At 35.9% G+C, this 22,186-nt stretch overlaps 5 protein-coding genes across 7 annotated transcripts in view; 2 read left to right on the top strand and 3 right to left on the bottom strand.

Moving 5' to 3' along the window:
• Positions 1-345: 345 nt before the first annotated feature.
• On the top strand, positions 346-10,061 carry LOC102604080 (probable sucrose-phosphate synthase 4). The gene is made up of 14 exons (XM_006352007.2): positions 346-693; positions 1,417-1,506; positions 2,250-2,470; positions 2,601-2,664; positions 2,874-3,073; positions 3,177-3,657; positions 3,769-3,897; positions 4,118-4,249; positions 4,341-4,517; positions 7,882-7,935; positions 8,014-8,076; positions 8,391-9,230; positions 9,336-9,463; positions 9,590-10,061. Exons 1-14 carry the CDS (start codon positions 445-447, stop codon positions 9,861-9,863), a joined length of 3,102 nt encoding a protein of 1,033 aa, XP_006352069.1. The 5' UTR covers positions 346-444; the 3' UTR covers positions 9,864-10,061.
• A 66-nt stretch (positions 10,062-10,127) lies between these two features.
• LOC102603630 (intermediate filament protein ifa-3) lies at positions 10,128-16,038 on the bottom strand. Of its 3 annotated transcripts, none has more exons than XR_367620.2 (12): positions 15,831-16,038; positions 15,521-15,607; positions 14,148-14,281; positions 13,492-13,550; positions 13,362-13,416; positions 13,215-13,265; positions 12,293-12,332; positions 11,957-12,066; positions 11,256-11,303; positions 10,817-10,936; positions 10,526-10,658; positions 10,128-10,211 (listed from the first exon to the last, which is right to left on the bottom strand). XR_367620.2 is itself a non-coding variant. In XM_006352006.2 (11 exons), exons 1-11 carry the CDS (start codon positions 15,877-15,879, stop codon positions 10,590-10,592), a joined length of 822 nt encoding a protein of 273 aa, XP_006352068.1. In that variant the 5' UTR covers positions 15,880-16,038; the 3' UTR covers positions 10,329-10,589. The 3 variants fall into 3 exon arrangements, 1 of the variants encoding a protein (XP_006352068.1); XR_001474002.1 differs by having other exon boundaries at positions 10,143-10,206; XM_006352006.2 differs by lacking the exon at positions 10,128-10,211 and having other exon boundaries at positions 10,329-10,658.
• Positions 16,039-17,163: 1,125 nt separating this feature from the next.
• Positions 17,164-18,537, top strand: LOC107061474 (uncharacterized). The gene is made up of 4 exons (XM_015310757.1): positions 17,164-17,187; positions 17,275-17,458; positions 17,563-18,441; positions 18,524-18,537. The coding sequence occupies exons 1-4, from the start codon at positions 17,164-17,166 to the stop codon at positions 18,535-18,537; spliced, it is 1,101 nt and encodes a 366-aa protein (XP_015166243.1).
• A 174-nt stretch (positions 18,538-18,711) lies between these two features.
• LOC102592588 (uncharacterized) lies at positions 18,712-20,832 on the bottom strand. Its single transcript, XM_006352063.1, has 4 exons — positions 20,722-20,832; positions 20,207-20,353; positions 19,089-19,823; positions 18,712-19,014 (listed from the first exon to the last, which is right to left on the bottom strand). The coding sequence occupies exons 1-4, from the start codon at positions 20,830-20,832 to the stop codon at positions 18,712-18,714; spliced, it is 1,296 nt and encodes a 431-aa protein (XP_006352125.1).
• A 1,133-nt stretch (positions 20,833-21,965) lies between these two features.
• The window catches only part of LOC102592925 (uncharacterized), a 4,787-nt gene continuing 4,566 nt past the window's right edge, over positions 21,966-22,186 (bottom strand). The window contains exon 5 of the mRNA XM_015310758.1: positions 21,966-21,972. Within this exon, the coding sequence (XP_015166244.1) occupies positions 21,966-21,972 (7 nt within the window). The remainder of the gene's footprint in view (positions 21,973-22,186) is intronic.

The raw sequence follows: 22,186 nt of genomic DNA on the forward strand, positions 1-22,186 counted from the left end.
TTTCATGTTTCATATAAAAAACAAGTCTTAATCCTCAATATCAAATAATATAAATCTAACAATTGATCATTTAGCACTCTTTTAATTTTTTTCATTTATGATTGTGCTCAACCATATATTACTGAAAAACATGTTATAATTGACTAAAGTTTCATTTGTGCTCAACCATATATTACTGAAAAAACATGTTATAATTGACCAAAGTTTCATACATGTGCGCCTAAATACAAAATAAAGCATATGTGTTTGCCTAAATATTGTGTATTCATGCAAAAATAATATAAATTATTATGACGAATATTGAGCAAAAAAATAAGACACCTCGTGAAATTTTTACAATAAAGTGTAGTCGTTATATTCCTTAGTAGGCCTATATATAAGGGTTGCTCTTGTTGCTTCAAACAAGGAAGTGTTGTCTCTTTTTGTGTATTGAATAAGTGATCCATGGCAGAGAATGAATGGTTAAATGGGTATTTGGAGGCAATACTGGATGTAGGAAGTGAAAGAAATGGGTCAAGACAAAAGAAACCACTTAGTATTGAAGAGAGTAGCAACAACTTCAAGCATAATAATATGGAAGAAAATTTGAGGTTAGAAATCCACAAAGAGAAGTTGTTTAGTCCTACTAAGTACTTTGTTGAAGAAGTTGTCAACAGCTTTGATGAGTCTGACCTCCACAGAACTTGGATCAAGGTCACTTCACAAATTTAACTTTAATTATCTTTCATCTCTTATTCATTGTTACTTTCCTTCATAATTTGACCAACTTTAACCTTTGCTTCACTCTCATGCATGTTCTTTACTCATTTGGTAAACCACAAATGCCCACAAGCAATATTACTTGTCGAGACGTTTAGTAAAAATAATTCATGTATTAACTCTATGTATTAGTAGTATCTTGCTTAATGCACTTTTTTCATGTTATATTAGTTATATACTATATTGTGTACTGAGGAGTGTATTACTAATACCATAGATTTCTACGTATTAGTAGAACAAATGGATTTAATACATGCATTAGAGTGGTTAAAGACTCAATCACCCCTCAAAACCTCTTTTAATTTCCACCATAATTGTGAAGGATATTTTTATGGAATGCATGCTATTTTTACTAGACAAAATCAAACAATACATAAGAAATAACCTAGATTAATACAAATATAACTAATAGAGCATTATTAATGCAAGCGTTACTAATACACTCAATTTAGCGTTAAGGGTTTCACTTTATGGGTTAAGTGAAAGGTTTAATGATGTTTATAGTAATAGTTGAGAAAATTAAAGAAGAGAAAAAGGGAAGACGTGCACAAACTCACTTCTTTATTGGTTCTATATTCTATTATGCAAAAGAAAAGAAAAAAAGTATATAGTTATGATAAAGAGAAATTGATGGAAATTAAGAAAAGGAGATTACAGGTAGTGGCAACAAGGAATTCTCGTGAGAGGAATAATAGGCTCGAGAATATGTGCTGGCGCATCTGGCATCTTACCCGAAAGAAGAAACAGGTACTTTCTCTTCATTTATTTATTACTACTTCCGTCTCTATTTACTTATTAAATATTTACTTATTATTTTTGACAAATCAAAAAAGAATAATTTCTTGTTATATCATTAATTTATTAACATTGAGTTAATATATTTATAAAATGTAGTGAGTAAATATATTTGAGATTCTATCAATTAATAGGGGTAAAATGATAAATTCACTATATCAATTAATATTTTCTTAATAGATGTATTAAGTCAAAATTTGACAAGTAAAAAAAAATGGAAAATATTATTAGTTATGTACTATTCCCTAAACTACATATACCATTCCTTTCTACTTGAAAGGAAGAAACTGATAAATGTAAACATGTTAAAGCAAGGAATAAACAGTCTCATTTCTTTGATGGAATTTGTTTACTTGGTCAACTTCAAACATATTTGCCAAATATTTGAATTATCTTTTAACAAAAAGAAAAGTCACTTGTAAATTATTTCTATAAAAAAAAAAAGTTCAAACAAACACTTGTTCCACAAATAAAAAAACTGAGCTTGCAAACTCTAAAACAAACGCCTAAATGTCTGGAGTCAACAGAGAAGTGAAAAACGTCTCAACTTGTTAAGTGATAAAAAAAATTCAGTGTCATGTCAACAATTAGTATTTAGTTTTTAAAATAATACAGCTAAAAAAATAACGTTAAAGCAAAAAAGTATACTACTTAGCAGGTTGAAGATAATTTCTTGTGACACTGAGAAATTGCAGATAGCCTGGGATGATGCACAAAAACTAGTAAAACGGCGAGTTGAACTAGAGAAAGGTCGTTTTGATGCAGCAGAAGATCTTTCTGAACTTTCAGAAGGTGAGAAGGAGAAAGGAGATATAAATACATCAGAGTCTCACCATGTCATATCAAGAATTAACTCGGATACACAGATATGGTCTGATGAAGATAAACCAAGCCAACTCTACATTGTCTTGATCAGGTACATTCACATTGTTACAGTAGCTAGTGCACGATAAAAAAACACATCATCAAGAACAAGAATATGACAGATACATGGCATCAAACATTGGTCAAACAAGTTTTATGCTATGTTTACTGTTTTTTTGTAGTATCCATGGGTTGGTGCGTGGAGAAAACATGGAACTTGGACGAGATTCAGACACTGGTGGTCAGGTAGTCATATTACCTGTCATCTTTGTTTTAATCAATAAAACTATTGCCTCTAAATCTTCTATTCTAGAGAACATGTTCAACTGAAACACACACAAGAAGAAAGTTTGAAAATGTTAATCCAAATAGCAGAAAATTGACACTTATGAGCTAGCAATAAGACTGGACACAACAACTTTCATGCAACTGTGTTTTGTTTAATGAATAATCAGGTGAAGTATGTAGTAGAGCTTGCTCGAGCACTTGCAAACATGAAAGGAGTTCACCGAGTTGATCTCTTGACTCGGCAGATCACATCCCCAGAGGTTGATTCTAGCTATGGTGAGCCAATTGAGATGCTCTCATGCCCATCTGATGCTTTTGGCTGCTGTGGTGCCTACATAATTCGGATCCCCTGCGGACCAGGTGACAAGTAATGATGCTATTCTATAGTGGTTCAAAACCACTAATCACTTATCATACTTGTCTAGCTATTTGGTTCAATCTTCCATATTTTGGCATTATCTTTGTGGTAGGTATATTCCAAAAGAATCACTCTGGCCTTACATACCAGAATTTGTTGATGGAGCATTAAGCCACATTGTGAATATGGCAAGGGCTATAGGGGAGCAAGTCAATGCTGGAAAAGCAGTGTGGCCTTATGTAATTCATGGGCACTATGCTGATGCAGGAGAGGTAGCAGCCCGCTTATCTGGAACCTTAAACGTACCAATGGTGTTAACAGGACACTCACTAGGAAGAAACAAGTTTGAGCAATTGCTTAAACAGGGGAGACTCACTAAGGGGGACATCAATACCACCTACAAGATAATGAGGAGAATAGAAGCAGAAGAGTTGGGACTAGATACTGCTGAAATGGTGATAACTAGCACAAGACAAGAGATTGATGAACAATGGGGTTTGTATGATGGTTTTGATATTCAGCTGGAAAGGAAACTCAGAGTTAGGAGACGGAGAGGAGTGAGTTGCCTCGGGAGATACATGCCGAGGATGGTGGTATGCACTAACTCAACTAGCTAGTTCTTGTTCACACAAAGCCAAATGTCTTCTTATCAAGATATGAAGAAATTTGATATTAAGTCTGTTTCTGATGATTATGAAAACCAGGTTATACCGCCGGGGATGGACTTCAGTAACATGAACGCAAAAGATTCACTGGAAGGAGATGGAGATCTCAAGTCATTGATTGGTGCAGACAAAAGTCAAAAGAGACCTATACCACATATATGGTCTGAGGTTGGATGTCCTTCTCATTTATGTAGCAGACTTTCTTAACCCTTTCTTGAAGCCCATACCAAAAAATTTACAAACGCGTCAAAATGGATAACAAGAGAGAAGCAACAAGATGTAGACTAGATTGAAATAATTGATGACAACTGATTAATAATTGCTTTGTTGGTCTGGGGTTTCCTATAAATGTTTTTAGTCAATATCTCTTGTATCTTCATGAATGCAGATCATGCGATTCTTCGTTAACCCTCACAAGCCAATGATACTTGCACTGTCACGTCCAGATCCTAAGAAGAATGTAACTACTTTGCTCAGGGCTTTTGGAGAATGTCAAGCACTTCGAGAACTAGCCAACTTAGTAGGGCTAAGTTTATATACAACCTCCTTCAACTATTAACAGATCTAGTCGACTAGTGCAGAGTCTGATTTTATTGTTAATTGTGTTGCAGACTCTGATCCTAGGTAACAGAGATGACATTGATGACATGTCCAGTAGCAGCTCTGCAGTACTCACAACAGTAATAAAGCTCATTGACAAGTACAATTTGTATGGCCAGGTGGCATATCCAAAGCATCATAAGCAACCAGAGGTTCCTGATATATATCGCCTGGCTGCAAAAACTAAGGTAACTCAGAGAAATAATATATAATCAAGTGTCTGGACTTGAGGATTTTCCCACGAAAGAACAGTGTATCTATGTCTCATGGGTTTGTAGTCATTGTCCATGCCTTGTTCATAATAGAGATGGACAGCAGGATAGAGCTATTTCAGTGACCCGTTATTATTCATTTTCTTCCATGCTTTAAAAGCAGATGAACTATAGAAATGATACTCTCTTTTTTTAAAATTGGTAACTTTGTCTATTCCTCAAAAGTCAGTACTAAAACTGTACTGGTCAGTATTTACAACATGTACATCAAATCCTACTATCTTTTACTAAATTGAGTCTAGTACATCAATTATGGAGATTAGTATCATTTGAGTATAATTGATTACACCAAAAACATAGTAGCATATGACAATTTAGTTTGACTTTTTGCATACTATTCTCAATACTATCAAAAGCTCTAGAGTTCCTTTCCTTCCATATTGCCCACCATATACTAGCTGGGACAATTCTCCATTTGTCTCTATTCTTGGATTGCTTTCCTGCTTCCTCCCAACTCTGATTTGCTTCTGTGATCTTGGCAGGCATGGTCCATGACATACCCTTAAGATTCAGGAATAACCTCCATAGTTGGCCAGTAATCTTGCAGTGTAGAAAAAGATGGTTAACTCTCCCAGCATTTTCCCCCCAAAAGGAACATCTAGAACATAATGGTATCCGCCTTCTCTTTAAGTTGTCTTGAGTCAGTACAACCTCTTTGGTTAAAAACCAGATAAAACATGCCACTTTGAGTGGAATTTTTTACTTCCAGATTCCTCTCCATGGCCAGTGACTTTGAGGCTGATTTGTGTGGTTCAACCAGTTGTATATACAACCCACCTTAAAACTGCCCTTTCGATTGCCTTTCCACCACAAAATGTCTTGACCCCCTTCCAGTCCATTAAATTGCCCAATGGTGTTGAAAAAATCAACTACCCTTTGAATCTCGCAATCATTTAATTGTCTTCTAAAGATGAAGTTCCACCCTTGAGGAGTCCAATGATCTACTATGGTCTGCTGTCAGGATACAAGACCTCTAGCCTACCTGCCTCATGCCAAACATCCTTCCAAAATTTTGTTTTCTCTCCATTCCTCACTTTGATCTTTGTGTTAACCTTAAACTCAGACCAGAGAGATCCAATGGATCGCCCATACACTAACCCTATATGGTGTAGTCACTTCTTTGGTCATCCAGTTATCTTCCTCTTCATATTTTACCTTAATGACTTCCTTCCAGTAGGACTGTTCTTCATTATTGAACTTCCACAACCATTTCATCATAAGGGCTTTGCTCTGATTCATCAAATTCTTTATTCCGAGACCTCCATGCTTCTTTCCCACTATCACAACATCCCATTTAACCAAGTTGTAGCCTTTTCTCTCACTGTTTCCTTGCCAGAGAAATTTTCTTCTGATTTTATCCAACCTAGTGATTACACTTTTGGAAATCGGGAATACTGACATCATATAGGTTGGTAGTGAATCAAGAACAGAATTAATCAAGGTCAACCTGCCACCCCTGGAGAGATATTGTGATTTCCATTTTGTTAACTTCATTTCACATTTCTCAACCACATTGTTCTAGATTTCATATGACTGAGATTTGCCCCCAAAGGCATCCCAAGATATGATGTAGGCAGTGCTCCAATTTCCCCTCCCAGAACAGCTTTTAAAGCTTCCATGTTGTGTACTTCATTAATTGGATAGAGGTGGCTTTTCCTCCAATTGATGTGTAGGCAGGAGGATCACCCTCAACATCTTTAGTTGGCCTTCATCAGCATCACATAATATCAAGGTGTCATCAGCATATTGTAGATGGGTAATTTCCACATTATCTACTTCAGGTCTGTTGACCTAAACACCTCTGAGCCATCCCCTCACTTTAGCTGATTTGATCATATTGTTCAGCCCTTCCATAGCAAGTAGGAAAAGGAAAGGAGACAAAGAGTCTCCCTGCCTCAGTCCCCTCTCTGCACTAAAGAAACCAACAGGGGATCCATTTATAAGTACTGAGAATCTCACAGTGGTGATACAATGTTTGATCCACTGGATCCACTTCATCCCAAATCCCAATCTCCCCATTGTGCTCAAAAGATACCCAATTAACATGGTCATAGGCTTTCTCCATGTCTAGCTTACAAGTATTCCTGGTTTCTTTTGCTTTTGTCGGGAATCCACTGCCTCATTAGCTATCAACACTGCATCCATGATTTGTCTTCCTTAGATAAAAGCCATATGTCGGGAATCCACAAGTTCAGCCATTACCCCTTTCATTCTCTCTGTTAGAACTTTAGCAAAAAGCTTGTAGATGCTGCCTATTAAGCTGATGGATCTGAAATCTCTCAATTCCTTAGCCCCCTTCTTCTTGGGATGAGAGTAATAAATGTTGCATTCAAATTTCTTTCAAACACTTCCTACTCATAGAAGTTTTGGAAAGCTTTCATGATGTCCTCCTTTACCACCTCCCAGCATCTTAAGAAGAAACCTATGATGAATCTGTCAGGTCCAGGTACTTTATCAATTTCACACATTGTCAAACATTTTAGGACTTCACTCTCCTCAAAGTTCCTTCGCAGATTCTCCTTTTCCTCCTCTGTTAACCCGGGGCAATTAGCATCAGTATAGGCAGGTCTCTAGTTAGTAGTCTCAGTATATAGCTTCTTGTAGAAGTCTACTATCTCTTCTTCAATTCTGGCAGGATCTTGGGTTAGTTCTCCTTGGATTACTAGTTCATCAATGTTGTTGTACCTCTTGTGTGAATTGGCCATTTTGTGGAAAAACTTAGTGTTCCTGTCCCCTTCTTTTAACCATAGTGATCTTGATTTTTGTCTCCATGAAATTTCTTCATATTTGAGGAATTCCTCGAACTCCAGTAATCTAGAATTCTTCCTTGTTACCTCATCCTCTATTAGTGCTCTACCCTTACTAACTTCATCAAAACCAGCCACTTCTTTGAGTAAGTTCATCCTTTTAGCTCCCAGGTTCGCTTGAGGTTCGCTTGATCACTCCTGCTCCAAACCTTAAGTTTTTCTGTTAATGCCTTAAGTTTTGAAGCAAGTATGAAATCCGGTCTCCCAGAGAAGCTGAAAGTGTCCCACCATTCCTTGATTCTGCTTGTGAACCCTTGTATGTCAAACCACCAGTTTTCAAACTTGAAATAATTTTTGTTTTGGTTCCACACTCCCCCCAGCAATGCAATAGGAGTGTGGTCTAATCCGACCCTTTGTAAAGCTATCTGTTTGATGTAGTTGAAGCTTTCATCCCATTCTTTTGCTTTAACAAAAATTATTCAATTCCATGCTATGACTGCCAATAACTCTTAAATGGTGATTTATCCTTGAAGGGAGTGTTCATCAATCCAGCTCTTGTTGAGCCTTTTGGCCTCACTCTTATTGAGGTAACTTCTAAATTACATCACATGAAGTTTTAGCAGCTGATGCTATGTATGAAAAACGTTATACTCTTCTTTCTGCAGGCAGCTGCTTATGGTTTGCCGATAGTTGCTACGAAAAATGGAGGGCCAGTAGATATACTCAAGGTAAACACTAGCTGGTTTAAACATTAACGTTGATGCACAAGTCTTGAAGATATTTTAGATATAAGTTATCCATTGGAAACCTAAATTTTGCAAGATAAAAATTGGAGTAGAATTATAGAGAAGTGCACAAAATCGTGATAACAAACACTTCATGCAGCACATGACTTTTAGGAACTTCCGAAAAGTGATGCCCCAAGCTTTCTGTTGCAAACTTCCCCATCTTTTTTCAAATAGTTATCTTTTTAATTCCATGTACACCTCAAAGTGGTGACTTACTGTAATTTATGGATGTGTGGAACATAATGTTCAATCAGGCACTAAACAATGGGCTACTCATTGATCCACATGATCAAAAAGCAATAGAAGATGCTCTTCTAAAGCTTGTTGCTGACAAGAACCTATGGCTGGAGTGCCGTAAGAATGGCCTAAAGAATATCCACCGCTTCTCATGGCCAGAGCACTGCCGGAATTACCTCTCCCATGTTCAACACTGCAGAAATCGCCACCCTGCCAATTGTCTTGAGGTCATGAAGCCAGCTCCTGAAGAACCTATGAGTGAATCACTAAGAGATGTTGAAGACCTTTCTCTAAAATTTTCCATTGATGTGGATTTCAAGGCCAATGGAGAGCTGGATATGGCAAGAAGGCAGCATGAACTTGTTGAGATACTCTCACGGAAAGCTAATTCAATCAGCAAGCCTATTGTTAGCTACTCTCCTGGGAGAAGGCAGGTCCTATATGTAGTGGCAACTGACTGTTACAACAGCAACGGATCTCCTACTGAGACCTTATCTCTAACGGTCAAGAATATAATGCAAGTTGCAAGATCCAGGTCCAGCCAAATAGGTTTAGTTTTTCTGACAGGCTTGAGTCTGCAAGAGACTAAAGAAGTGGTAAACAGCTGCCCAACAAATTTAGAAGATTTTGATGCATTGATTTGCAGCAGTGGAAGTGAAATATACTACCCATGGAAGGACTTAGGACTAGATGACGACTATGAAGCCCACATTGAGTACCGGTGGCCAGGTGAGAACATTAAATCAGCAGTGATGAGGCTTGGTAAAATCGAAGAAGGTTCTGAGCATGACATTGCACAATGCCCTAGTGCATCTAGCTTTCAATGCTACTCATATAGCATCAAGCCAGGAGCCGGAGTAAGATTGCTAAGCTACTCTTGATGTTCTAAGTTAGACAATACAAATAGAAATATACAAATTGGTTTTCCTATTTGTATCCAGATAATAAATTACATGTGACAGGTAAGGAAAGTTAATGACCTTCGTCAGAGGCTCCGCATGAGAGGCTTCCGTTGCAATGTTGTCTACACACATGCTGCATCAAGGTTGAACGTGACACCGTTATTTGCATCGAGATCCCAAGCACTTAGGTAAATCCTTTCATTCTTTTACTAATATATGGTCTAATGATACTTCTGTTCTTTGATTAGCAGATACTAGGAAAGATCAATTCAACATAAAATTTGTCAGTCACTCCTTTTCTCTATGTAATGCAGGTATCTCTCAGTTAGATGGGGAGTTGATCTTTCCAGTGTGGTTGTTTTTGTGGGGGAAAAGGGAGATACAGACTATGAAGGCCTGCTTGTGGGCCTTCACAAGACTGTGATTCTGAAACGAAGTGTGGAATATGCCAGCGAGAAGCTTCTTCACAATGAAGACAGCTTCAACACAGATGATATAGTACCTCTAGAGAGCACAAACATATGTGCAGCTGAAGGATATGAACCCCAGGATATCTCTGCAGCCTTGGAGAAGCTAGGGGTCATGTAAAGTTTCCGATGATGTTTCTATTTGACTATTTCCTTTGCAATATCACAGACAAAACTTCAGTCAAAAAGTGAGCACGCGAGTAAAAGTCTGGGTTTCAATCTTATACTTTGTAAAAATATCAAGTTACATATACAATTTCATAATACAACAAGAGTTGAAAACACACTGAACATATATAACATCTAGTTTTATCTGATATCTATTAAAGGACTGCATTTTGACAATCTTCAATTTTAGTGTACTATATACTACAGAAATCACGATCATCGTCCAATTTATCTCATGTAGTCTGCACGTGCTTGAATGTGTTGAACCAAATGCACACCTCCATAAATGTAGTAATCTGAGCTGAAATGATAGATGACAAAGTTCTATAGTACTCTATTAGACTTTGTTTTCTGATAAATCATAGAGTTAGCACACGTGTAATGAAATGTCCAATTTTCAATACGAGAAAGGCTCAGCTTAAGTTCAGTCGCGCGTATGTTATTCATTCAAGCAGAACTCTACTAGCATTTAAAATTGTCTTTTACATAGAATACAGATGCTACAGCAACAAAGTACAAGCCACATTCTTATGCCATCTCAACAACTGCAACAGCTTCCCTGCATTATCTTCCCCATTTTTCTCAAACTATCTCGACCATTATTTGCATACATACCTGATAAGTAATGAAGAAACTCCACCACTTGCTAGTTGAAGTACTTGCCTGACCCTGGTCATTTTCATCCACAAAGATCCATGTCTATCTTGAACTCATTTCCACAAGAACATTTGATACTGTGGGAAATTATCTGAAAGCAAAAATTAATAATTGTGAGTGAAATGGAAAAATAAATTGATGATTTAACTCCATCAATTGGGATATTTTGAATCTCTTTAAAATTTAACATTGATACCACAAGTTGAATGACATGTCAAAGTGCAATAAAGAGTAAATATTTCTCAATACCATCAGTTTTGCAATCTGGAGTTGTAAAGAGTGCAGATACTCTGCCTCTCCAGCTTTGTCTGAGAGAAGTGCTTGGTACTCCTCTTGCAAGGATTTGCTATCCATATCCCCGAGTTGTGCCTGCAGAATAATGCATGATGGTTGATCATAGACTTTTGGAGGCTGATGCTCTGAACTGTAGCAAGTATATTTTCTTTCAATTATTTTGATTAAAAAATTAGAAGTTACGAACATCTTCGTTTTCCTCAAATTCACGAGTTCAACTTTCTGATTTCCCAATAAGTTAAATTTGATGCATTTTTCTGGTCAACTATCCAAAGCAACTGTTTGTTGTGTAATTGCAAATGCCAAGATGGATTTAACAAGCAGTTGTTATTATTATCAAAAGAGAAATGTTTTGAGCTAAGACTGAATTTATGTAATACAGATTGTAACTGACCTTGAAATCATTCATTTTTGACTTCACAAGCTCAATAGATCTCCTTACCTGTCAAAGCAAGATGCCTTTCAGATTCTTGTATTTGAACTGAAACTGAAAATGTATTTGAATGAGCAACAAAGAAAATCTCAGACGTTGATTTCCCTTACAAAGATTTTAACAATAGGACTCAGTTTTCCATTTTCAATTAGAGATTTTCCTTTCTTCTGTCCAGGAGTCAGGATTGGGGAATTTAGGTATTGATAAACCATAGATCTTAGTGTGGATTAAGAGTATATAAATAACCATTAAAGCACCAAAGGCTTTCATGAAAGAGGAAAAAATGTTGCAACTACTGTACTGGTTAATTAAGAAAGTCAACTTCAGTAGCAAGGACAATACAGGGGGAATGATAACCCTGTAATAATTCTGCTTTAAAATACAAGAATCTGATGGGTAAGGGTCAACTCTACCTTCAAATGTTGGAACTAGGAAAGGAAGAGAGACTTCAAGGAACATTGAAGATCTCTGACCTCCATACTGACATACCAACATCTACTCAGCAGGAGAATGTGTCTAGACTGAAGGATATACTTCAATGGTTCATCAAACAACTAATGGTAATAGCAATATCTTTTTGGGGTCTTTATTCGTTTTCAGTGCCCAAGGGAAAGGGCCAGTCACCACACAAAAACGGAATGGTCAGAATTGTTTAACCAAACCTGGCTGTTCTCTGTGACAAGTTTGGACTTCAGCTCACTCATCTGGTTTAGCTTTGTTTTAGCGTCTGCCAAATTCATCTTTAGAATTTCTGCCAAATTATCCTGATTTTCTGTAAATCAATATGAAATTGCCTCAAACAGGATGAACAGGAAAGAGAAAAAGGATAAGAGAAAGAAAACGAAGTTAAGGCAGAGGTGAATATATTGTCTACAGGTGATTCCAAATTAGCTTGTAGCATATTGAGATGCAACTGTTGCTAAATGGTCATTTTTATCATTTGCATTAACCCATCGACATCATGAAATGAGAATATAAACTAACATGCTAGGTCATACCTTCAATTTCACCAGTTTTCTCACCAACTTTGTCCATCACCTGAATGCTTTAGCCATCAGTTCCAGCAGTATATATTTATGATAAGAGTAAGAATCTAATTCAGATAAGCCATTCTATCCCTTTTTTTGGTGGTAGAAAGACAGACTGTCTAGGCAGCAAGTAGTTACTCTACTGATATCATACTGGCAGAGTAATGACAAGTACTATAATAGTTTATGGAGTTTTTACAAAGCTGGGTTAATGCAGGAAACATCATATCACCAGTTAGTTTATGCTCAAATTTGAAATGTCAGATCACCAAGCAATGACTCATACCTCAAAGTTTTCCCGAAATGTGTCATTTGAGAATCACAAGAAACTATAAGTATTGCCAAATCAAAGTACATCAAGTCCAAAACCACTATATCTTCAAAGCTAATGGACAAGAATTCTTATAGGGAGGATGCAGAAGAAGTTAACTTGACTGAATAAAAAATTGAATCTAAGCAGCTTGTCTCGGCCAAAGCCTTGGGCTTCATAAATATCAAGTTACTTTGATAATTGCACTTGAAAAATTCAGAAAATCTGTAAACCCACAACATATTCAAATATTGCACTTGAAAAGATAAGCATAACATAAAATAACATAATTTTAACTGTAATCATACTATTCTCGGTAATTTCTGATACTACGTAGAATCTTATGTTCTTTCACAGCTTGAAATAGAATGTATGCATTTCATTATGTTAGAATACACCTCTTGTAATTACCTTTGACCTGGCTTTTTGAGCATTTGTTTTTCCCTTCATTGGGTTTTATATACACAAACATTAAAAAATCTTACCCGGTTTATCTGTTGGAAATTTATAATTCCAAGACAATTTATAGAAAAGAGCACCAAAATTCAGGGAAAATAAAACATTATGACTTAGTACAAATACCTGGCCATTATCTCCAACCCACAAGTTCTGTTTGCAATCTTTGATCCAACCCTAAAAGTAGGAACCCTTGCTTGTGATCAAAAGAAAGCTTATATAGTTGAACAATCTAAGCGGAAAGCAACAGAGAAGGGAACATGGAAAAAAAACCTGTTGTTCTCCTAGCTGAGCAGTTACTTCTTCAACAGTTTTAGCATAATAGTCACTGTTATGACAAACACATGCACTTAGCATTATGTACTGTCCATCAGAAATCTCCGATATATGCTTTCCAAGTTACCTTTTCTGTAGAAGTTTTGCTGACATGTTGTTTCTTTCTTGTTGAAGGAGCTCTGATGTCTGTTTGACAAACAAGGATCAAAGAATATATGCTATATCACATGATTCCCAAAGACTAACCCAACTTTCCTTTATCAAAAGATAAGTTTATGTCAAGTAAAAACTTGCAAACCTATCTCCTAAATAACCAAAATTATTTCTCCCTTCTATGCAAACAATGCTAAGAATTTGAACTCCAAGATTGTGCTTCGTTTAAGTACTTCAAGAATTTGCAGTTTATAGCTCGACAGTCAAATAATAGACTGCTTCCGTAATATGCATTACTTCATCCTTCTTTCAACAGTATGTTTCTGGAGAAAAGACGAGACCAAATTTTCTATCTTTACATAATTTTCATCCCCCACTTCTGAAAATTACAGAATCATAACTAGCCTAATCTTTATGTCAAAACACATTTACTTCTAAACTTCTGTTTTAGAACCCATGTCTAGTTGGATTATGCCATTACGGTTGTGAAGCTGAGAACAGATAGAGTACATATTTCTGGTTTCATGTACCAAATTTAGAAACATCACCAATCCTATCCATCAAGGGCGATGTGAGGCTTTTAGTTTCAGCTCCATTTCAAAGTTAATTGATGCCAGCTCTTAGTTTTACCTGGTTGAGGGTGGAAGAATCAGCTCCTAAAGAAGCAATTTTTCTTTGTTTTTCCAAAATCATGGAACAGATCTGCCCCCTTTTCTCCAGTATCCTGGCAATTTCCTCTCTGAGTTGGCTTGTCTGACATTTCACTGCATTGTATAGCAGTTTAAGGTTTAGGTGTTGCAGAGTTCTGCTATTCCACAGGGAAAGTTATTTGACTATTAGAAAAACATGAGGGAAAAGAGAAATCAATAATGTCTAAGGTAGAAAGTATTATTAAGATTCAGAGCTCCACAATATGCAATTTTCATGTAATAGACCAAATTGTAAGAGATGAAGCAGAAAGTGAAGCAAGGTCAAGATAAATTCTAATGGTTTCAACCTTGTGAAAATAATATAGATTTCTGGAAGTGCCCAGCCACAGCCCACATCAAAGAAGAAAAAAGACAAAAGGAACAAGAAAAAATCTAGCAACAAAAGTCGGACATGATGGACTGATGTTTCCCGGGAGTGAAAATAAACAGGTATCCTATTCCATCTTTGAAACTAAACACCTGTGAACAAAATTCTCTGCAGAAGAAAAAAACACAAGATTGCAAAGGATACTGCACATGGATAAGCCAAAAAAGAAGGGAAATGTGCTTTAACCATTGCAGGACTGTGTCATTCTCCCTCTATCAGGATTTGATGAATATGCAATTGAATCTCATCATTTGGTCTTCTTAGTCTTTCTAGATCTGATGCATGCCTCAAAGAGTTCATTTTATCATGCATTATGACCATAGCTTTAAAAAAACAGTGATAGAGGGGTAGTGTGACGGCCCATTATCTGCCTAGTTTCTAACCTGCATCATTAACCGTTTGGGATTTCTCAGTTATATATAAATAAAAAATAACAGTGGTAGAAAGAAAGATGGAAAAGGCCGTGGAAATCCTTGTTTAAGGAGCCCTAGACAAATGACCAAAGCACATGATTACTGTAGGTAATGTCCACAGTTTTGATCTCAGATGAACTCGGCAACAAATTGTACAACTTGAACTAGAAAACCAGAATAAATAATAAGAGCCAGCAATAGCATAACTTCACCAAATGAAATGTCTAACTCGGCCAACCAACAATATTCAAACTAAAGTTGGCACTAGAGCCAGCAATAGCATAACTTCACCATATGCACTCTTACTTCTTCTAGTAAACATGAAACATAAGTAAGAAGGCTACGATCCATATTATGAAAATGTCAAAAACACAACACAACTTGGCTACAACGAAATTTCTCACTCACAAGACTATACATACTCTCAAATTGCATAAAATTTTCACAAAATCAAAAGGAAAAGAAGTCCAGAATTTTCCGTTTCTGCAAAGATATAGGAAGCAAGTGTTTAACCTGAGTTAATTTCATTTTCAAGATTTTGCAGTGTAGTGATTTGCATTTGCTCCTCGGCTGTTATCTTAACTGCTTCATCCTCCACATCTGAAAGTTCATCAATTCAATTTTAGTCTCCACACGCACACTATACAGACCGTGATACAAAATTAAAAAGGTGCAAGCATACAGATACATAAACATAGTACGTATACACAGACATGAACATAATTTATGAATTTGAGTACACAATTTCGACAGAAATAAAATAGCCCTAGATTGATGAGAAAATCTGAAAGTTGATAGTTTTGGAGATCGGAGAGATGCGTACCACTCATTTGAGTGCGAAGAGTCTTCATGCACTGCAAATACTCTTCCATTTTTGCAGAAAACTCAATGCGCAGAGCTATGAGCTGCAGATTTTGTACAGAATTCGCGAGTTTGTGAAGGCAAAATTTTGAAGTTTCAGAGACTGTTGAGCTAGAGGTGAATATTCTGCCTTGGAGGGAAAGATATCAACTGTTCGGTTTTTATATGAACCAGATTAGATAGGCCGGAAAAATGAGCTAAGAATGCCTCACAAGTCTCCAATTAAAAAAAAGACAAGTGGGGCCTCTTCATCTCTTCCTCAATTTAATTTAACTCTTAATTAATATATTGGACCAAATTAGTATTTTTAATACTTAGGAGACTTTATTTTAAATTGTGAAGCATATTAAGAATGGAAAAAACCTTTTAACTTATTCAATTTTCTTTTTAAAACTGAAGTTATAGGGAACGTTGGAATCTCCAAGAACAGGACTTTTTTTTTTTCAAAAAAAAATAAATTCTTCTTCATCTTCTTCAACAACGAGCCTGAAGGACAACTACCAAGTCTTCAACGAGGCTGAAGTATGCTTCTCAATTCCCTTCTTCTTCTTTTTCTTCATCCTCATCATTCTTAATTTGTAAGCATATATGTGGTTTATGAGAAGATCTATCAAGAAAAATTTGTGAAAATGGATACCAAAATTTTTTGAACTTTTTGCATTGCACTGGTTCCGTTTGATCTTGAAATTAACTCAAAAGAGCATTATTGATAAGTATAAAAATTACAAGTCCATTCTTCAGCTAGGTTTATTAAATCTAATTTGATTATTTCAGCCAACAACTTTCGTAGTTGTCTGGACAACTGCTGAAGTTGTTTGTAGAAATAAATAAACATCTCTGTCAGATATAGAAATTGTCTAACAACAGTCTGTAGCTATCGGACGATTATAGAAGTTGTCCAACAACTGTCTGTAGTTATCGGACGATTATAGAAGTTGTCCAACAACTGTCTGTAGTTATCGGACGATTATAGAAGTTGTCCAACAACTGTCTGTAGTTATCGGACGATTATAGAAGTTGTCCAACAACTGTCTGTAGTTATCGGACGATTATAGAAGTTGTCCAACAACTGTCTGTAGTTATCGGACGATTATAGAAGTTGTCCAACAACTGTCTGTAGTTATCGGACGATTATAGAAGTTGTCCCAACAACTACTGCAGTTGTTTGACAGTTGTGTTCAGTTGTTGGTCAACGGATTAGTTTTTAGGACAAGTAATATAATTGTGGGCAAAGTATTAATTGTTGAAATAAATAATTGAAGAATTATAGCAGTCTCCAAAGCTACTAAACTTTTATGCCAATTGTTGATAGTTGTGAGGTAACTAAATAGATGTAAAACAAGTAATCAATGTTCTTTTGCAATTTTGCAGTTCTTTGATGAATGTCTTACTTGTGATGTCTCCAGGTATTGTTTCCCTCTATGGAAGACCATATAATAATAGGAGTTGATTTACATGGTGAATGGGTGGAGAATCCTACTCGTTATACTTGGCGTTCGAAGGGCCGAGAGACAGTACCGATAAAGATAAGCGAGAATGTTACGTACGATGAATTGGTTGACATCATTGTTTCTAGGTTTGACTTAGATTGTGATAAAAATGATCTCTCTATTAGTTACATGCTTGGCTTTATTAAAAAGAAAAAAAGAGCTCCTTCTAGGAAAAGAAACGATCTTGATTTGCGATTTTTTTAGATGATCAAAGTAGGCCAATTTTAAGGATATCTGTGGTTGAGAAGATTATAGAGACTACAAATTCAGTTGTAAATGATGAAGAGCATCCTGTTACAATGGATATTCCTATAAATGAGGAAGCTTCACTACATTCGATATCAACACAAGGTAGCCGCTACACAGATGATGACGGCACAGATTTTTATAAGGGTAAAATTTTCAAGGACAAGCAAGAATTAACTAAATTGTTGAAGCTTGCTTCCGTGAAGAAAGATCAAAGATTCAAATCTGTGAAGAGTTCTAAAGATGTGTATTGTGCTAGATGTGTAGATCAGAATTGTGATTGGTGGTTGCGAGCTACAAAACTTAAAAGTTGTAATAGATTTGAAATTACAAAGTATCGCAACATTCACTCATGTGGGGCACAACACCTTACAAGTCATCATCCACATGCCTCAGCAGATGTCATTGCAGAATACATACAACCTAATTACTTGAATGGAAAAGGTCCCTCCACAAAAGACATAAAAAATATAGTGCAAGCAGATTTGGGCTGCAAGATTAGTTACTGGAAATGTTGGAAAAGCAGTGAGATAGCAAAGGCTATGATAAGAGGGACACCGGAGCACGGATATGCAGTTCTAGATGGTTATCGTCATATGCTTATGACTATAAATGAAGGAAGCAAGACATCGTTAAAGCTTGATGACAAGGGAAGGTTCAAATATTTTTTTGCATCTTATGAAGCTTGGATTAAGAGGTTTGTGCATATGAGAAAAGTTTTAGCCGTTGATGGAACATTCTTAAGAGGTCGTTACGATGGAGTTTTGTTGTCTGCTGTCGCACAGGATACAGAAAATCATGTTTTTCCTGTTGCATTTTGTGTAGTAGATAAGGAATGTGATGCCGCATATGAGTACTTTTTTGAGAAATTGTTGGACATAGTCCCTGATACTTCAGAGTTGTGCATTATTTCTGATAGGCATCCAAGCATAGAAAAAACACTATCAAAATTTTACTCTGAAGCATACCATGGATGTTGCACGAGGCATCTTGGTGAAAATGCCCGTAAAAATTTTCATTGTGGAGCTTTTCTTGGACATTATTACCATGCAACAAAAGCATATCGGAGAGATGTGTTCCATGACCATTTTGAACAAATCCGAATTATCAATGCGGAGGTCGCTGATTATCTTGAGAATGTTGGGTTTCACAAATGGAGTAGAGCATATTTTCCAGGAAACAGGTAATTTCACCCTTACAGTACTTGAGTATGTCACCGTCCATCTCAAACGATGTGAGTGCCTCATGCATTGGTGGAGCACCATCCACTAAACTCTTCTCTCTCAAGTTGTTGTACTGATCATACAAGGTGTTGTAGAAATTTAGATCTAAAATAAGATCTGTTTGGTCATAGTGCTTGGGATACCAAATCTGTCTCTTGCGCATAAGGGACAAGATCTCATCAACATGCTGCCAAAATAAAGTTGAGAGTCAATTCAATATCAATAAATTATTGTATAAATTAAAAATATAGTAGTATTTACCTTGCACTCGAACAAAAAATATGGATTAGTCATGCTCACCAAGTCCTGATAATTAAATCTACCATTCAAATACATTTTTCTTTCCTCTTCCTTTTTGCTAATGAAGACACTAAAGATCTCTCTTTTCTCCACATCAAGAGGTTTGTACAAATTCACTTCCAATCTACTCTTCATTGCATTTTTGGCTTTGGAATTCATGGCCAACCTTCTTTTTAACGCAGGAGTATAAGGAGATTTTCTTGCATAGCTCGGATATATAGTCCTCTTTGATTGCTGCCCATCTAACTTTGTTGACAAAGATTTTACTTCATTCAAAAGAGTTTCATACTTATCACAACATGTTTCACATTTACAGCAACAATCAATATTGAAGGCATTCACATTTGTTGTTTTTATCACACCAGGGGTATCTTCTCCCCTACCAAGATCAGCTAAATATGATTCATCTCTTCCTACTCCACCAAAAGATCTACAAGTATCTAAAGCAATCTGGCCATCACCGTCTCTCTCAACTCCATAATTTCTCGCAACACTATTCTCTCCACCAGTTATCTCAAGACCTTCTTCAACAACAGTTATATTCAGTTTTATAGCTGTTACAAGTGCCAACTCTTCTTTTAAAGCATCAATTTTTGGATCCGAACTATCTTCATATGACTCAATATCTTGAACATAAATTTGTTCCTTCTCTATGTTTGTTTGAAAAAGAAAAGGGTGAACAACCTGATTTTGCATCTGCATTTTAAAAAAAAAAGTTATTCATAATTTAAAAACAACTGAATCAGTTGTCCAATTACAACTTCAGTAATATGTGATTGTGGAAATCACTTTTATTGTTGTTGGACAACTAAAGTAGTTGTGGAAACAAGTTTAGTTGTCTTATAATTACAGTAGTATTTCAATATTGCATAACACAATTAATATTATGTAGAAATATAATATTTTTGAAAAAACTAATTTAGTTGTACAATAATAGCTAAGTTGTATGTTTACAACTTTTACTGTTGTTGGACAACTTGAATAGTTGACGGAACAACAAGTTCAGTTGTCCAATAATTACACTACTTGTTTAACTTTTGCATAACACAACTACTACTATTATGTAGATATAATCTTACTTGTTCTTTTGTCTGATAAATATGATCAATATTTGTCTTGTAAGCAGGTGTTCCAGCCATCCATTTAATCATTCTTGGAATTGATTTTTCAGGTGAAGAATCCTTGGCCAATCGTTGAAGTGCCGGAATAGCTTCAAACGCCCAAGCCTACAATATAATATTAAAAATAGCTTAGTATAGATAATAAAGTCAAATAATAATTTAACTAAAAATTATAAAATAAAAACATCAATTTAATTACTTACGGTGAACGCCCACGGACATCCATGAAGATTATACTGAGATTTGGTTGAATCTAGCTCTTTCATAAGATAGCTAATGATAAGATCAAAGCTAACTCAACCCTATGGATATGAATTGAACACACTTTTTTTGGACGCCATCTTTAGCCAATGAGTTTCTATCTTCTTTTCTGCACTTTTTGAACACATTACACAATGCAAAAACCAACCATACTAATAGCAAGCTTTTGCTTTTTTGGTTAAGCATGGATCACTCATCTTTTCTATGAGTACATCAGCATTTGCCGATTGACCCACCAGATCAACCAAAATTTCACCTTTTTTTCCAATTTTCGCTAATTGTTGACTTAGAGGAGGTAGGGAATGACACCGAAGTCCAGTCATAATAGCGAATTCATTAATGCCAAAACAAAGAGGCAAACCATTATAATCAATCCAAACCCCTTTTTCTTTTCAGAAAATATACGACGAAGCAAAGGCCATGTACTAACTTCATTGGAAGTTGTACTGCTAACAGATTGAATCCAAACTTCAAAAAGTGACTAAAACAAGATTTTTTAAAATCATTTTCAATTTTTTGTGCGACTTAAATATTTCTAAACTCAACAAATTGAGCTCCAAAACCAACTCTCGCATTGATTCTTGAATCATAAGACCCAGACACACTCAAGTGGGTCTTAAACTTATACTTATCATTGGAGAGGATTCAATACCTTCTTCTTCTTTTTCTTCCGATTGTTCACTTTCACTTTCTTCACTTTGTTCCTCTCTACTTTATTCATCTCCATGACTCTCACCATCTTTTTTCTCTTCACTTGAATTTTCGTTGCTATTTTCATCACTCTTTTCTTCATCTGATAGGTCACTGTTATTCTTACTATTTTTTTCCATTTCACTAGATTGATCGTCGCTACTTTGATCACTTTTTTCTTCTCCAGATGATTGTCCACCGATACTTTGAAGTGTTGTGGTACCTCTTTTTCTAGCAGCAGTTAAGCTCTCAGCATTTTCTTTAGCATTTGGATTGGATGAAGAAATTGTTGGACATAGTCCCTGATACTTCAGAGTTGTGCATTATTTCTGATAGGCATCCAAGCATAGAAAAAACACTATCAAAATTTTACTCTGAAGCATACCATGGATGTTGCACGAGGCATCTTGGTGAAAATGCCCGTAAAAATTTTCATTGTGGAGCTTTTCTTGGACATTATTACCATGCAACAAAAGCATATCGGAGAGATGTGTTCCATGACCATTTTGAACAAATCCGAATTATCAATGCGGAGGTCGCTGATTATCTTGAGAATGTTGGGTTTCACAAATGGAGTAGAGCATATTTTCCAGGAAACAGGTAAACTTTCTTACTAGTTCAAACATAAATATTGCAGGTCTCTAACAATTGTTGTAGTTGTTGGAATAATTAGTATAGTTGTTCGAACAATTATTGTAGTTGTTGGGACAATTATTATAATCGTTGGAACAATTATTATAGTTGTCGGACAACTTTCATAGTTGTTTCAACAGCTGCAGAAGTTGTGGGACATTAAAAACAGTTGTTTTCAAAACTACAATAGTTATTAAAAATCTGCAATAGTTTGTATTTTAATTTTTGATATTTTTGAATTTTTATATTTCAGATATGATGTATTGACCTCAAATATTGCTGAGTTTGTTAATGCAATGTTCAAGAGTATAAGGAGATTTCTCCACATCAAGAGGTTTGTACAAATTCACTTCC

The sequence above is a fragment of the Solanum tuberosum genome, unplaced genomic scaffold (genome assembly GCF_000226075.1).
Source record: "Solanum tuberosum cultivar DM 1-3 516 R44 unplaced genomic scaffold, SolTub_3.0 scf00137, whole genome shotgun sequence".
NCBI classification, from domain to species: domain Eukaryota; kingdom Viridiplantae; phylum Streptophyta; class Magnoliopsida; order Solanales; family Solanaceae; genus Solanum; species Solanum tuberosum.